General features: G+C 42.0%; 1 protein-coding gene across 3 annotated transcripts; it reads left to right on the top strand.

The window, feature by feature from the left end:
- Window positions 1–3,871: 3,871 nt before the first annotated feature.
- LOC149468543 (cold-inducible RNA-binding protein B-like) lies at window positions 3,872–14,722 on the top strand. Of its 3 annotated transcripts, XR_016311703.1 has the most exons (8): window positions 3,873–4,027; window positions 4,396–4,506; window positions 4,594–4,700; window positions 4,825–4,945; window positions 7,916–8,000; window positions 8,086–8,144; window positions 12,706–12,787; window positions 14,661–14,722. XR_016311703.1 is itself a non-coding variant. In XM_089670084.1 (7 exons), the coding sequence occupies exons 2-7, from the start codon at window positions 4,404–4,406 to the stop codon at window positions 8,402–8,404; spliced, it is 477 nt and encodes a 158-aa protein (XP_089526210.1). In that variant the 5' UTR covers window positions 3,872–4,027; window positions 4,396–4,403; the 3' UTR covers window positions 8,405–9,069. The 3 variants fall into 3 exon arrangements, 2 of the variants coding, with proteins under 2 accessions (XP_089526210.1, XP_089526209.1); XM_089670084.1 differs by lacking the exons at window positions 12,706–12,787; window positions 14,661–14,722 and adding an exon at window positions 8,391–9,069 and having other exon boundaries at window positions 3,872–4,027; window positions 4,825–4,933; XM_089670083.1 differs by lacking the exons at window positions 12,706–12,787; window positions 14,661–14,722 and adding an exon at window positions 8,391–9,069.
- Window positions 14,723–15,654: the final 932 nt, after the last annotated feature.

The following is a 15,654-nucleotide window of genomic DNA, read 5'->3' on the forward strand; positions in this document are numbered from 1 at the left end:
CTTATTACTGATTTGTGATTTCATTAAAGCTGTTAATTTTATATGGATCGGTAAGGCTTGAAAAAGTTAAGTGAATTTAGGTAAAATGGACATTTTAATGATATTACATCTGCCAAACCACGAGAATAGACCTTGTTGCCAAGTAGAAAGCAGAGCGCGTACTTTACAAAGTAGGGGTTCAAAATTTAGCTCATAAATTTGGCTTAGACATGGAGGAATATAGGTGCTGAGATAGTTTAGTGCTGAAGCAGTCCAAGTGAAGTTGAAGTTCGTTTTCAGGGTATCTATTTGGGATTGGAGTATGGACACATCGCTTCCGATTTGGACACATTAATTTTCAGATTGGAAAGAGAACCGTAGATCTCAAGTTCCTTGAAAAGATTAGGTATGGAGATAATCGGGTTGGTAAGCAAGAAAAGCATGTCATCCGCATACGCAGAGACTTTGTATTGGAGTTCTCCAAGTCGTATACCAGTGATATCCGGGTTATTTCTGATCCTACAAAATGGGTCAAGAGAAAGGGCAAAAAGAAGAGGGGATAATGGACAACCCTGACGGGTATTATTATTATTATATAGTATTTATATAGCGCCAAAAGGTTTGCTCAGCGCTGTACAAAATAGTGGGGGACAGTTCATGAGACAATACAGTAACAAAACAATATACGAGGGGTTCGAGGGCCCTGCTCTTTCACGCTTACAATCTAGGATACCATTAGAGATGAAGAAAGGCTTACAGAGGAGTCCATTCGCCTTGACTTGTGCCGTCGGGATCGAATATACGCTGGAAATGCACCTGGTCTTCTCCCCAATACCCACATGGCGCAGGACCGTAAACATGAAAGGCCAAGCAACGCGGTCAAATGCCTTTTCTGCATCCGTACCCAGGAACACTGTAGGCGTCTTAGTGTGATTGGACACATGTATCAAATTGAGGACCTTGATGCTATTGTACCATGGGACAATAGCATCAAGGTCCTCAATTTGATACGTGTCCAATCACACTAAGACGCCTACAGTTTTCCTGGGTTCCTTGAAAGCTCCTCCTGGGAGACACTCAGATATTTGCTGCACGCCAGTGCGGATTACCTGGAGATCTTGGATATGTGTTTAAACTATGCGGAGGATTAAGGCCTCGATATAGGCCCTTGTAGGGAGGGCCCGTAGGAGTTCTGTAATCTCTGCGTCTTCTCGTAGGTAAGTGGGATGCGTTGAGGGGGGAGCGGGGTCAGGAGGATGTGAGGCCAGGACCGCAGGAAGATCTGAGTAAGCATCCGAATCCCCAGATGGAGCAGGGGATGAAGCCGACTCCAGCGGGAGGCCATGTTCGGCCACGCCACCACGCGGGTCCACCATAGTAGGCAGGGCACTGGCAATTGAGGTTCCCAGGAAGAAATGTTGCATGGCCGACCAGGCCGGAGTCCCACGACAATCCTTGGTCTTTTTGAATTTTGTGGAGCTCATGCCAGGGCTGAAAAGCTGTAGGATGTGGGTGTATAGCTGGAGGGAGATGGGAACTTAGGAGAAGTACGTTCTTACTCCGCCATGTCTAAGCCACACACCCCCACCATACCCCTTTTATGGCCAATAACTTGCATATAAGCCTTCAAAATGGGCACTTTGGAATTTACAAGTTTGAGTCCCATAGACTTGCATTGAGTTCAAAGTTCGTGGTCAAAGTTAATTAGGTTTGAACGTTCAACCGCAAACTGAACACAGGGGTGTTTGGCCCATCACTACTTCTAAGATATCTAGTGTTACAATGAACGCTGAAAGATATAGGCATCTCCCCCAGTTAATACCTTTTGTTTCACTCGACCCTCCCTCTTAGATTGTAAGCTCTAAGGAGCAGGGCCCTCTGAATCTTCCTGTATTCATTTGTATTGTAATTGTACTGTCTGCCCTTACATTGTAAAGCGCTGCGTAAACTGTTGGCGCTATATAAATCCTGTATAATAATAATTCTGGCTAGAGGTGTAAATCACTAGGTGCCGGCCAGCACTCAGCGATCATTGGGGAAAGCTGGCAGGGGAGAGACCTGTGTGTAAAAAACATTCAGTGCCAGAATGCCCGCCGCAGTCCTGCTATAAGTTGCTGATCGCCGCCATTACTAGAATTAAAAAAATAAAAATTCAAGCATATATACCACTATATCTTTCACGTAAACCAATTAATTTACATGTATTGGGATTTTATTTTAGCAAAGAAATGTAGCAGAATACATTTTGGCATACATTTATGAAGAAATTGTATTTTTTACTGTTTATGTTTTATAGCAAAATTGTCAGGGTTTTTTTGTTTACAGTGCAAAAAATAAAAAATGCAGAGGTGATCAAATACTACCAAAAGAAAGCTCTATTTGTGGGGAAAAAAAGGACATAAAGTTCATTTATATACAGAGTTGCATGACCGCGCTATTGTCAGTTAAAAACACGCAGCATCGTATCACAAAAAATGGCCTGGTCAGGAAGGGGGGGGGGGGGTAAATCTTGTGGAGGGAATGTGGTTAAGGACTGACGTTATTCTGGAAGGAGTACAGTACTAGGATACATTTTTACTGTAAATTACAGAGAAGTTGTCCTCCAAGTTGTTGAATGCAGTATGGGCAAACCCATAATCCCTTATCCCCAGCCAAGTTATTTTCCCCTGATAAAACATAAAAACAAGCCCAAGCACTGGTTATTGACTGAGGATGCAAGCTAAAAATGCGTGTTGCCTGGCTGTGTAGACAAAGGGGGACCCAAAATCCAGTGGCTCCTTAGGGGGTAGCACTATATACATAAGGTTTAAAACCACTTTTAGGCCACTTTCACATTGATCTGCCGCAAAAACGCAGTGTTTTTACTGTGCTTTTGCCGGGGTGAGCAGTTTTAAAGGACATGCAACTTAAAAACTGCACCAAAAATGCTTCTCAGGCATATGAGGTGCTTTTCAGGCGTTTTCCCATTTAGTTCAATGGGAAGAGGCTTTTTTTTTTTTAACACCCCAAACATGCTGCAAGCAGTTTTTACACCGCACTGCAACGCCTCAGTGAGAAAACATATATATACACATTCACATACATAGAGAAGCAGTTTTCTTGAACTTTTTAACGCTTCAAAAACCCTGCCTAGCCTAAATCTTTCTGGCCTCCTGTAGGTGGAGGAGCCTATCTATCCTGTGACCATCCTGGAGGATGACTCGGGGAAAAAAAATCTGTTAATATGAATGGAAATCCAGTATGCTGGTACTGAATGTTATCAGCTCACTGTATTTCTTCCACAAAACAATACCTCCCCCCCCCCCCCCGTTATTGAAATGGTGATAGAGATCGATGTTTGTAGTCCAAATTGAGTGCTGCGTATTGTAACTCAGGTTCTCCTCAGAGTCAGTGCTGCGAGGGAGGGCAGCCAGCCTGCCGCAGGAAGTGTGTTACTTAAAGGATTACCAGATCAGAATAAAGGAAAAAAACCACCATTGAGATAAAATCATTTAAACTTCTGCCACAGATCTTCCACCGTCCTATATATACAAAGGTATCTGCAGCTTTCTTCCCCATGAGAGCGCCACAGATTTCTCACGAGTCTTGTACAACCATTCACAGTACAATACTTTCTCCCGCCCTCACCACCCATGCAGTCAATGGCAGTACCGCACGCTTTTCGGCCCTCGTCGGTCCTGTACAGCCAATGACAAACCACCTCCCGCCCGCACTACAATGGTGGCTCCGTGCTAGCAGATACCATGCATGTTCAGTAGCTGGAAGGGGGGTGACTATATCACTTCAACTATAGCGGGCAACTGTATTTAATCGGTAATCTTAAAAAAAATCATCAAAAGGTAACTGCTTTCACCAACCCGGATTTCTGACGTAACAATATGAGAATAACAGTGAGGCGAGCATGTAGAGGGAAGTAGATGGTACAGTCCGCAGTGGTGATGAATTATTCATGTGGTGGGCGAGGCCACACTGGTGTATATAAGGAGTCGTCCAGCGCTCATAGCTCTCTCTGCATTGCTGGTTTCTGTTGGACCTGTACGTAGACAAGGTAAGTGCGTGGCTTTGTTGGGTAGATGGGAGAGAAGACGGTTATTAGGCAGTTTCGGGCTGTGCGTTTGTTTTGTAGTTTCCTCCTAATGTACCGTGTGCTGTAACGCGGCGGTATGAGGGGTTTCCTATTTCTGTAGACGGGGAGCGGGGCACAGGGAGGGAATGACCGGATTTTTATTACTGGACAGTACTGCGAAGCCGCGTTAGCCTGGTTGCTCTTTCCGCGCTCCTGTTCTCGGCGGTTGTTACCGGGTGGTGACTGGAAAGGGGGAAGGAAGGGTCGTTGAAAGGAATGACGTAGGCTGTTGGCGGCCATTTTGTAAGCACGCTAGACTTACCGGCCGGCGCCATTTTGTCTTTCCGCAGATCTCATCATGTCGTCTGACGAAGGAAAGCTGTTTGTTGGAGGGCTCAGCTTTGAGACAAACGAGCAGAGTCTAGAAGAAGTGTTCAGTAAATACGGACACATCTGTGAGGGTGAGTTTGTATAAACACATGGCGAGTCTTCTGACTTCGCATTTCCCTGGCTGGCTTGTAAGACCGTGTGGGTTTTTTTTGTTCCAGTGGTTGTGGTGAAGGATCGTGAGACCAAGAGATCCCGTGGCTTTGGTTTCGTCACCTTTGAAAATTGTGACGATGCGAAGGATGCCATGGAGGGGATGAATGGAAAGGTGAGGAAACTGCAGGTTTTCAATCTGGCAGCTCAAACTGAATCTGTATTTTATTTTTTTTGTAGCTTGCAATTTTTTTTAAAAATGTGTGTGGTTTTTTTTTAAATTTTAATTTTGGTTTTAGTCCGTGGATGGCCGTCAAATTCGAGTTGATCAGGCTGGAAAGTCCTCCAGCGACAGGAGAGGAGGCTACAGAGGTGGCTCATCTGGAGGAAGAGGATTCTTCCGTGGAGGTCGAGGCCGTGGTACTTTTTTTTTTTTTTTTTTTTTTTTTTTTTATTTGGTGTATAAGAAATGTTTGACCATATAGTGTTAGGTACAAGATTATCGGGGGGGGGGGGGGGGGGGAATCTTCCAATAGGGCTACTAGTTCTGGTGACCTGGGATTCCTCAAGAATTCCTCTTTAATGTATACCTAAAGGCAGACTTTACATTTTGGATAGGGGAGAGGCCTAAAACCCCTGTCGGGTTTTTGTCAAGGAGATTCACTTTCTTTGTCCTGTTTCCAGTTAGTAATAGAAAATTCAAGTTTTTGGGCTGTAACTAGAAAAGTAGTAGAGGGGAAACATTTTTCTTTTTTAAATGAAGACACTAGTAGTTCTGGTGACTTTGGGGTCCCCAAGGACACATTAGGAGCAAATCCACTCTTAAATTGTCCTAGGATGGTAACCTCTATCTTGCACTCAAATTTAAGAAGCCTCCCACTGTTTGGTGATAAGCATGCAAAGTGCCTACCATTTACCTTAGTGCAATTTTGTACAAAGGTGTATGTAGGCAAAATGGCTTGCAATGTGCAAGAGGAATATTCCCCTCCCAACAAAATAAAGCCTTGCAGTGTAGGTACAATGTCCCAGTGAAGTCAGTGATGAGGTTGCTCTCCCAGGAGGCATCTGTTAAACCAGGGCTTTATCAAGGAGTTCAGGAAAACAAAAGCCATCTTCCACTTTTATGGCCAAATGGATATTTAAAACGAAATTTGCTTTATTTTCCACTTATAACTTTGTCTTAAAGCAGATGCCTATTTTTTTTTTGTTTTTTGTGAACTTTGAAGTGCCCTTTGATTATAGGGTTATATATATATATATATATATATATATATATATATATATATATATATATATATATATATATATATATATATATATATATATTAGGGGATTATATAGCTCACCTGTTAAGGAACATGTTCCCAATGACCTACATTCCATGCCCAGACACTCCCAGCTTTCAAACTGAAAGTCTGTCTGGAGGTACAGGCAGAAAGCCAGAGGATGTTCAGGGCCCTGATGTTGTACCTGTGATCCTACTGATTGTTGGTGTAATGCTTTGCTGATTTCTATAGGGGGAAAATGACAAATGCACATTTCTTCTGCAAAAACATGTTTGGGGGGAAGGTAAACTCTACCTTAAAGTGCTATTAAAGGCAATTTTGTTTTTAAAAATAACAAACCTGTTATACTTGCCTGCTCTGCAGTGGTTTTGCTCTCTGGCGCAAGTAGCTTGCCATGGGGGCACCCAAGCAGGCTTGCTCCTGAGCTGCTCTGTCTTCATTCACACATTGGCCCAGTGGCTCCTGCTGCTGTCTCAACCAGTGAGGGGGAGAGCCTCTTTTGTGCACATCACTGGATTGCAATGGGGTGCAGTTAAGCATTGGGGGTGCTGCACACAGGTTTTAGAATACATGAAGAAATTACAAGTACTTTAATTGGGTGCTAGCAGAATTTGGCAGCACAGTGGCTAAATGGTTAGCACGTCTGCCTGGCAGTACTAGAGTTGTGGGTTTGAATCTCAGCCACGGCATCATCTGCCTGGTGTTTGCATGTTCTCCCTGTGCCTGCGTGGGTAAACTTCCCCCCCCCCCCCCCCTAAAGACATGCTGGTAGGTTAATTGGATCCTGTCTAAATTGGCCCCAGTATGTGTATGTATGGATGTGAGTTGGGGACCTTAGATTGTACACCCCTTGGAGGGTAGGGACTAATGTGAATGTACAATATATGTAAAGCACTGCATAAATTGATGGCTCTATGAATACCTTAACTAAATTGTATCTCTTGTATGTAATTGGGTATAGCTTCACATTATCAAGTCAACATGTGTGAATTTCCTGCCTTATTGGTAAATCTTGGACAGTAGAATTTGGACTGGCAGGGCTTTAGTTCCAGAATACATTTCTGTGGTTGTCTGGCTAATACCTTATGGTACCTGTACTTTGGCATAGCTTGCACTTCTAAGCCCCCAGTAACATCAAAGCCTTTTTTTTTTTTTCTTTTTTTTTTTTCTTTTTTTTTTTTTTAATTGTGCGACTTAAAGTGAAGTCGCACAATTTCAAAATTGGATGACCTGCCAAGACATCTGACATAGGTGTCTATTCAAATCGCACCAAAGTAGTGCATGTACTACTTTAGAAATTGGTGTGGCTCCAACCCAGTCTGATATGACCACTCTAAAGGTGGACAATAGGGTGTGACTTTGCATACAATATGCAAATTGCACCTGATGTGAGTGGGGCGGAGTGTTTAATGGACAGGTGTATTTTAACCCCTTGGGTACTAGTTTGTTTTATATCACTTGCTTATTTCTCAGTGCTATGATTGTTAGTTGCTTAGGTCATACAATGTTTTTTTCTTTTGATATTTAATAACCACTTGGTTTTGCACTCTTTAAAGGAGAAATACCAGTTTTTGCACTCACCCACTTTAAAATATGTTTTTAACTTCAACAAAGATGTTGGTAAAGTGTCAGAACCGTACAAATACTCCTAAAAGACATGTTTTTGAAAGGATAGACACCAAGGTGACCTTTTATTTGGATTGTCATTAAGGGAGTGAAGTTATGTCATGGTTTTAAGTACTGAAAAAGCTAGTTCCCCCTAAAGTAAACAGCTGGGAATGCAGAAAGATGGTTCTGCTTTAGGGGGCGGTATCTAACTTTGGCGCAAAATGCCATTCAATGAGGGAAATAAAATCCCTTGTGTGATTCTGTATTCACATTAGGGGTTGACTTAGTAACTTATTTTCATCTTGGCTTTTCATTTCAAATACTCGGTCTTCAGAATAGTGTGGTGTAAAATATCTCTCGGTACTAAAGTGGGTTAAACATTCATAGCTGGATGAAAATGGCACATACTGGAGTGTTTGGTTTTTTTTTTTTGTTTTTTTTTTTAAATCTGTTGCATGAAGTTCTTTTGTGCTTAATGTTGTCTTCTGTGGTTAAGGTGGTGGTGACCGTGGTTATGGAAGCAGCCGATTTGATAACAGGAGTGGTGGCTATGGTGGTGGATCCCGGGATTATTATAGCAGGTATGGTCCCTTGATTGGAAGACTTAAATAAGCACTTTTACTTGTTAGATGCTCTTTGATTTGACTTGTATAATTTTTATTTTAGTGGCAGGAGCCAAGGAAGTTATGGTGATCGCTCCTACAGAGATGGTTATGACAGCTATGGTAAGTCAAGGCAGAGGGGTGTGATGAGGATTTGGGGGTTTTTTCTACTCTAGTGATTTTAGGGCTTGCTTTATTGACTTGGCAGCCCAACAAATGCATGTGTAAAATTCTTGCCAAGGTTTAAAAAGTTCTACAAACACTATTAGCACTGGGGCTATGTGGGTTGGGCTTAGCGTAGGGGTAAAATGCTGGGATCTGACAACTGCTTCAAGTGTCTTTACAACTGTGCCTGCTTCTTGTCCTCAGCCTCACACGAGTAAAATACCTTCCTGACTCAAGATCGTCCTTCCAATGGCTGTATTTATAAAGATTTTTGGAGCTTCGCTGAATCAATGTGTAGTATGTCAACTTGTGTTCACTTTTTTTATATAAATTTGGTTAATCTTGACGGCCTCACTGGTAGAATGTGAACAGCTGTTCAAAGGTTGTTATCTTTGGGGTACACTTATGTTTACTTTTTGTTTCATACTGTTCTATTGAGGCTGCAGATACATGAAGCTTTGTAAATGAGCAGATTCATGCTGCAGTAAATGCTTTTGCACAGCAGAATGGAGTGATGCTTTTGCATTCGCATCCCTGTAAATGGGTATGTCTCCTACTACAGCGTGGTCTTACTAGATCTCTTGCTGTTGTGTAAATAGTTGAGATGGAAACCATGAGCTTATTTTGAGCTCTTGTTTTGAAAATACTGTTTTAGTGTGAGGTAGTGCAGAGCCTGGCTGTGCTGCAATCAACAGCTGTACCACCTTGATATAACTAAAGTGAACAAATGGATCTGTCACAAGATGTTCTTAAAATGTTTGTTTGTATTGTCCCTTTTTTTATACAAATAGTTAATTTGAATACTGTACTGAAGTGGTTACAGAATTGTATTTACTTTCTTTTTTGGCTTCACGAAGCCTATTAAAAGACAGTCTGAAAGAAACGTGCTCCTGAAATTACCTTCTGCACAACACTGACGTGGGACTTCACATAGGTGGGGGGGAAAGCTTTAGTAAACTTGCCAGAAGTGCTTGTCCAGGGACTGTCTGTCTTGATCACAAAAATCTGTGGGAAATCCTCAAAGCAGACAATGCTGATTTTATGTGGATGGATCTGAATAAATGTGCTGCTAGAAATTTGGAAGTTATTTACTGTCTCACTGTTGAAACAATGGACGACATCACTGTAGCCTGCACTGCAGAAAGGTATGTACTCAGTCTCCCTGTTGGTGAAACAATGGGTGACATCCCTGTAGCCTGCACTGCAGGAAAGTCCACATTGGTGGCTAATAACAAACATTTTTTTTTTTTTTTTTGTGTGCATATAGTCCTGCAATAATTCACCTGAGACTGCCACTATGCATGACCAAATTGGTCTCTGCACGAAACTTGATAAAGAACATGGCATTTGATCTGCTAGGTGTCTGAAAATATATGGGATGCTTCAGTTACAGGCTTTAGCATTGCAGAAGTAGTGAGTCCTAAAACAGTTGTTTTCTAGGGTTTGCATTGAGTCTGCTTTGAGAAACTTTTTTTTTTTTTTTTTTTTTTACACAAGGTTGTCAAATGATATGGCTCATGCATGCCATGGATATATGTGGAATACCCCAAAGCACATTCTTTTACTTCTCCCACAGACTTTTTGGCAGCCTAGCTACATACAGGCCCCCCAAATCAAATTACTACCTCCAGGCTTTCAAAGGGCATATTGCCTCATTTCCCCACTACCTATCCGTTTTCACAGGCTAGTACAAACACCTCCAAATGACCCCTTATTTTCCAAAAGACACCCCAAGGAATTTGATAATTTACAGATTTTTGTCAGTGTTTTTGAAGACTTTTTTTTTTTTTTTTTTTCAAAAACATTCTATCATGAGATCTGTAAAATACTTACCATGCCTCTAAGCAAATACCCTGGAGTGCCTACTCCAAAAAGGGGTCATTTTGGAGGGTGTCCCTTCCCGAGGGGGGGATGTCACTACCTGCTTGTAAAAATTATTTGGCAGCTAATTGGGGGGCCACTAGGATTGCTTTTACATGTAAGCTGACCACCAACTGAAAACTTATACCAGGCATCATCCTGATACAAGTCCAGCAACATACCAGTACATTGCTGGTCCATGTTGGGCATATATGTAACAGCAGAGAACTTGGGCATATAATCTGGTCTGTGGACCAATATAAACAATTCATTCATTTTCTTGTAATGCCCATGTTGATTAGGCCCAAAAGTTTAACTTCAGAAACCATGATAGGTTTCCATGCACATTGTCTTCAAAGAGCTGAATTTGGGTGGACAGTGATTTTATTGTGCATATAAATTGCCTTGGCCCACAGTCAATTAGCACAAATCCTCTGGGGAAAAAAAAGTGAACGGGGCTTAGCCTAACAATTTTGGGGACACTATACAAAGCAGGCACTAGTATAATTCTGTCCATTACATTCACACAACCACTATACTAGTAATGAGGGTGATCAGCAACATAGTGTGCAGGCAATCTAACACTAGCTGACCCTGGCTGGGGGGAGGGGGGGCATGCTAACTTTCACTGACACTATCTGATGTTGCTAGTGGCAGTAATAGTGATCACTGAAATTCTGTATACTTGCACTGCACTAATGGCACTGACTGGGTGATCAGAGGTTTAATAGGGGTGATCAAAGGGGTTAAATGTGCTAATGTGGGTGATGTGCTTTTACTCAATATGGTATTACCTCTTCTCTCCCTGGACTGACCAGGGGGTGCAGGTGCATTCACACCCCAAAATAGGAAGCACTGTAAGATTACATTGCTTTGCCCAGAGCCACTGCTGTTGGCAAGTTTAATATAAACCCTTTTTTAAATATTTCTCCTGAAATTCAAAGCTTGCTGTCATGAACAATAACTTGTTCGTGAAATTTCATGAAGGAGTTAGGTTTTTGACAGCTCAAGATGGTGATCTGCGATTGGTTAGAGCTGGTTACAGGGTGCTGTGATTGGCCCAATGTATTATGACAGCTGTGGGCCAATCCCAGCTCACCAAGAAAAAATCTGATTCATGGCAGCTTTGCTAACATTGTGATATGGTCACTGGGATCTTCATTCTGCTGTCTGCCAGACACAGCAGTTGCAGGTGGGGAGTGCCCCCGTTCGTACAGCCAGAGCATGTACCCATATCGCTTGTAGCTGCTGACCATCCACAGTAAATGGCAGGCAGCTGTTAAATTATGGTAAATCGTAACCCAACTGCTCAACACACAACAGAGGAAATGTTATGTTTTTGGTGAGTTTCATAAAAGGGTAAATGGCAATTTCAAGTTCTGCTGTGTGGATTGGAACTTGTAAGAAATATAGTGGGTTATCCCAGTTGGCTGCAAAAGTAGAAATTCTTTAGCAGTCTGTTGGGAAACAACACTAGTTTGATCATTTGAATTTCTACTTTGTGCCATCTATACTTGGTTTTTAGTGCAGTGAAGCTAAACCTGTTGGTTCTCTGCCCAAGAGTTAAAATGCATGGCACGTGCTGCTTTTACTCCTGTAATTCAAGCAGTCTGACACGGGTTTCTGACAAACTTTAGAATAGATGGGGTTCTAAGCAAATGCTGAAATAGCCCATTCAGTATTGGTTTGCTGCTTTCCTACAGCTTTTTTTTTTTTTTTTTTTTTAAATGCCTATCCCTAATTTTTGACTTGGATAGAGTGGTAAAGTAGTGCGGGTGTTTTTTTTTTTTTGTTTTTTTTAGGCTTATTGCTGTATCCCTTTGTGGCAAGTACTGTCACTGCAGCAGAAAGTGGAGAGGAAATGTCAGGCATTGGTAGACACACCTTAGATTTGCTACTCTACCCAAACCAGCACATTTTCGCAGAAAGTTGGGGAATGAAACATGTTTGACACTTTATGTATTGCATTACTTTTTATTCAAGAAGATTGTTTCAGCTTGGGTCTGACAAACTTGGGCCTCTTTGTTTAACTTTGTCATGTCCAAACTGTTAAAGTGCACTGCATGTGTAGCTTCTGTTGTAACAGTCTGCATTATAGTATAGCTGTGCCTTCTTTGAAACAGCATAGATTTCTAATGTAGCTAGCAAAAGTAATGTTAGGACAAGACTGTTGCCTTCTGGGAATCCTCTCCTAAAGTACAGAAGCTGCAGTTTCCTTGGAGAAGTCAAGTGTTGTGCATCCTGTGGAGCCTGACGAAAGCTGCTCATGGCTAGTTCATTTTCGGAATTAGTCCGGTAATTTGAGGTAACTCTTTTGCTCATGTCCACATCCCTTTTCCTCAAGCTCATGTTGTGCCTGTGATACACACATAAAATCAGATTGCTCACTGAACTTGGTACTGTTGTGCTTCTACAACATCATTGGCAGACATCCTTTTTGGACATTTAGTCTGGTTCAATCTAGAATATTCCCAGAATCTTTCTGCATGTTGGGTATGGTTTCAGGTGCTACCAGTACTCATGTATTTGCAATTCCTCTTATAACAAAGTACCTAACATTAATGAACCAGACTTGGCCCCACCCTTAGATATATTCTATTTTTCATTTCAGGAGTAAAAAGTGGTTTGCCATTTTAAACTGGTGTATTTCTTGTTGCAGGGTGACCATGAGAACTAAACTTTCTGGTGATTGGATCACTTCATCTGTAGAACGTATGAAAATCTGTAATTGGAATTTAGAGGTAAGTGGGCTCAAACAGTGTTGCTAGTACAGGGTTTTGCGAAGGCTTAAAGCCAATTCCAGGAATTTGGCAACTTTGTAAAGTGAACCTATTCTGTGGGTTAAAGCAGTAGTAAATGTGCCATTTGAGGGTGAAAAACCCTGCAAGGCAATGGCATAATGTGCCAGTCATGTTGCCAGCTGTCAGGAGTGAATCTCCTAAACTGCACATTTAGATTCATTTTACCTACAGGTAGGCTTGCCTATAGGGAAAAGTCACAAAGCTGACTTTACTACACCTTAGGTCCAATGAGGTGCCTGCCACCTCTTTGGGTTATCTTCAGCTTTGAGCTCTCAGCCCTGACCCTTGTCTCAGCTGGCCCCCTAAGTAGTCAGTGCAGCTACTATGCTTGCCACTCTTCTGCCCAATCACAGAAGCCTTTAGTGTGTGAACTTTCACAAAATTGAGTGGGGAGGGGTGGGCATAGCTGCTTAGTGCTTCTCCCCTCTCTAAGACATTCTCCAGCAGAGCTATAAACCTGCTGGATATAAAGGCCAGGATGTGGCAGGCAGCTATTAGGACTTAATGGTGTGCCTGCACTTTTCACAAAGTTGATTAACTTTTATTTGTATTTGGCAGTGTAAAATCTGCTTTTGTTCTCCCTAATTATAGGCTTTGACATTACAAAAATGTGACTCAAGGTTACTCTTAAAAGTACAGCTTTAAAACGCTACTAGGATTGTGTGCTTTTGGGGAGGAAAAACTTACCAAGGTGATTGCGGTATCAAGCCCCCACCAGCTCTGCAGTGAGAATTTAACACTGCTGATTGCTTAGTTCTCCCCTTCTGCTGAGCAGAGTCTCTGGCTCTGCTCTGCCCTGAAGGCTGGCCATGCATTATACAATTTTTTTTTTTTTTTCCTGAGAATTTTGCTTTAGATTTATCAAACCATATGAGGTCAAACCTAAACACTTCCAATTGTAGCCAATTAGGCAGGCCCTTGCACTACATAGTTGAAGGGAAATCTAAAGGAAATTGGACAGAAAATTGTATAGTGTATGTCCAGCCTAAAGCACTTACTGGAGCGCTTAGTTGTGAAGGTAGTCGGCAGCTGGCTCAGGGATTGCTGGGGCTGAGCCAGCCACTGACTACCTCCACAACAAAGTGCTCCAGTGACTGCTTTAGGCTGGCCATACACTATACCCCCCCCCCCCCCCCCATTACCATATTGTATTACAATTCTATATACACAATTACCTCAGGCAGCTTTAGTTAACTACCTGGGGGGTGTTAATCTCCCCAACAGTCTTGACATTTAGGCACCTACTTAATGCTGGCATTAGGGCTTGTTCACACTTGACTTCTCAAATGCCCCTATAGTGTTTGAGTGTTTTTAATGCTTGTAAAACTCCTGTCTAATGCATTTTCCAAGGTTTAAAACTACACCACAAACTCCTGTAATTAACTTAATGGTATTAACGCCTGCATTTGAGGAGAATCACTGTAGACTTGGAATGGGAGGCATTGATAGACTTCATCTCCTCCTGACTAGATATGAGGTGTCAATTTTGACGCAACACTTCAGTGTGAACAGCCTTGTGGGCTGCCATGTGTATAATTTTCATAGGCATTTGAGGAGCTTTAAAAATGCCCCTCAAACACCTGCTTTCAACACTAGTGTGAACTGAGCCATGCTATTCTGGGTGTCAATTGAAGCCTTCTACAATGGCATTCTTACTAGGCATAAAACCAGAAATTGACTACTGCTGGAGCCCCAGGGAGATTTTAGCTTAGACTTGTGTGTGTAAAAAAAAAAAAAAAAAAAAAACAATTTTTTTTTTTTGTGGACTATTCTATGAACACTTCAATTGCCTAACTTTTTTTTTTTTCACTAGGTGACAGAGGACCTCTGAGGATTTGTTATGAACATAATAAAAATTTTTTAATAAAACTTTAACACTGTGTGGCTCTGTCATTGCCTTTTTAGGGGAAGAATATTTATTGTAAACCAGTTGCAGGCACGACCTACCTATAAACTGAGGAGTTTTCAAGAGCACAAGCTGGGGGTGTTGTGTCAAAGATTGATCCTCATGGTAGATGGAGTACTCTTAACTAGGTGTTTAGAGCTGAAAATAGGCTGAAAGTGTTAACAAAATTGTTGGGCCGGACTGGAGCTTTTTAGAGTGGGTTTGTTTTTTTTAATACACCTAGTGGGGTGTTAAGACTAGCTTTAAGCCAGGCTTGGACAATGGCTTCTAGGGCCCCATACACACCAGATGTGATGCTAGTTTCAGCATGGCCCTAATGCATAGATGTGGCAAAATGCTGTTTTCTAATTGCTCAAACTAGTGTTGCTGTGAGGTGTACTGGAAAAAAAGCAGTGCACATTCCCATTGGACATGACTCAAATTTATTTGGGGTGCATTTAATAAATGAGGGACTATTGCATGCTGAGGGGTTTAACACCTGACGTGAGTAGAGGTTAACTGCTGGTAACTGAGAAATGCATCTGAACAGATTAGGCTTTGAAAGGTTAACACGCATACCTGGGGGCTTTAAGCACCAAAGAGATGATGCACTTGGGCTGAAAGTTGATCCCACGTGCAGAGAGGAAGACAGTTGTGCAGAGGTTAACACAGTTTTGAGAATGACCAATACTAATTTTCAGCCTGGGTTCACACTTGTGCCATGCAGCATATCTCATGTGATTCACACAGGAAACACTGCATTCCTGTGCAAAGCACATGCAAGGTCTGTGCAGTGCAATCTGAGCCATCTTGTATGGCTCAAATTGCACCACATCACCAAAAAAGCAGGACTTTTTTTGTCTGCACTGGAATTGGTTTGGATGGGTATTCACACCCATGTGATCTGACTGCACATTGCACC

The sequence above is a fragment of the Staurois parvus genome, unplaced genomic scaffold, assembly GCF_062004578.1.
Source record: "Staurois parvus isolate SC_StPar_1 unplaced genomic scaffold, SC_StPar_1.0 ptg000086l, whole genome shotgun sequence".
Lineage (NCBI taxonomy): Eukaryota > Metazoa > Chordata > Amphibia > Anura > Ranidae > Staurois > Staurois parvus.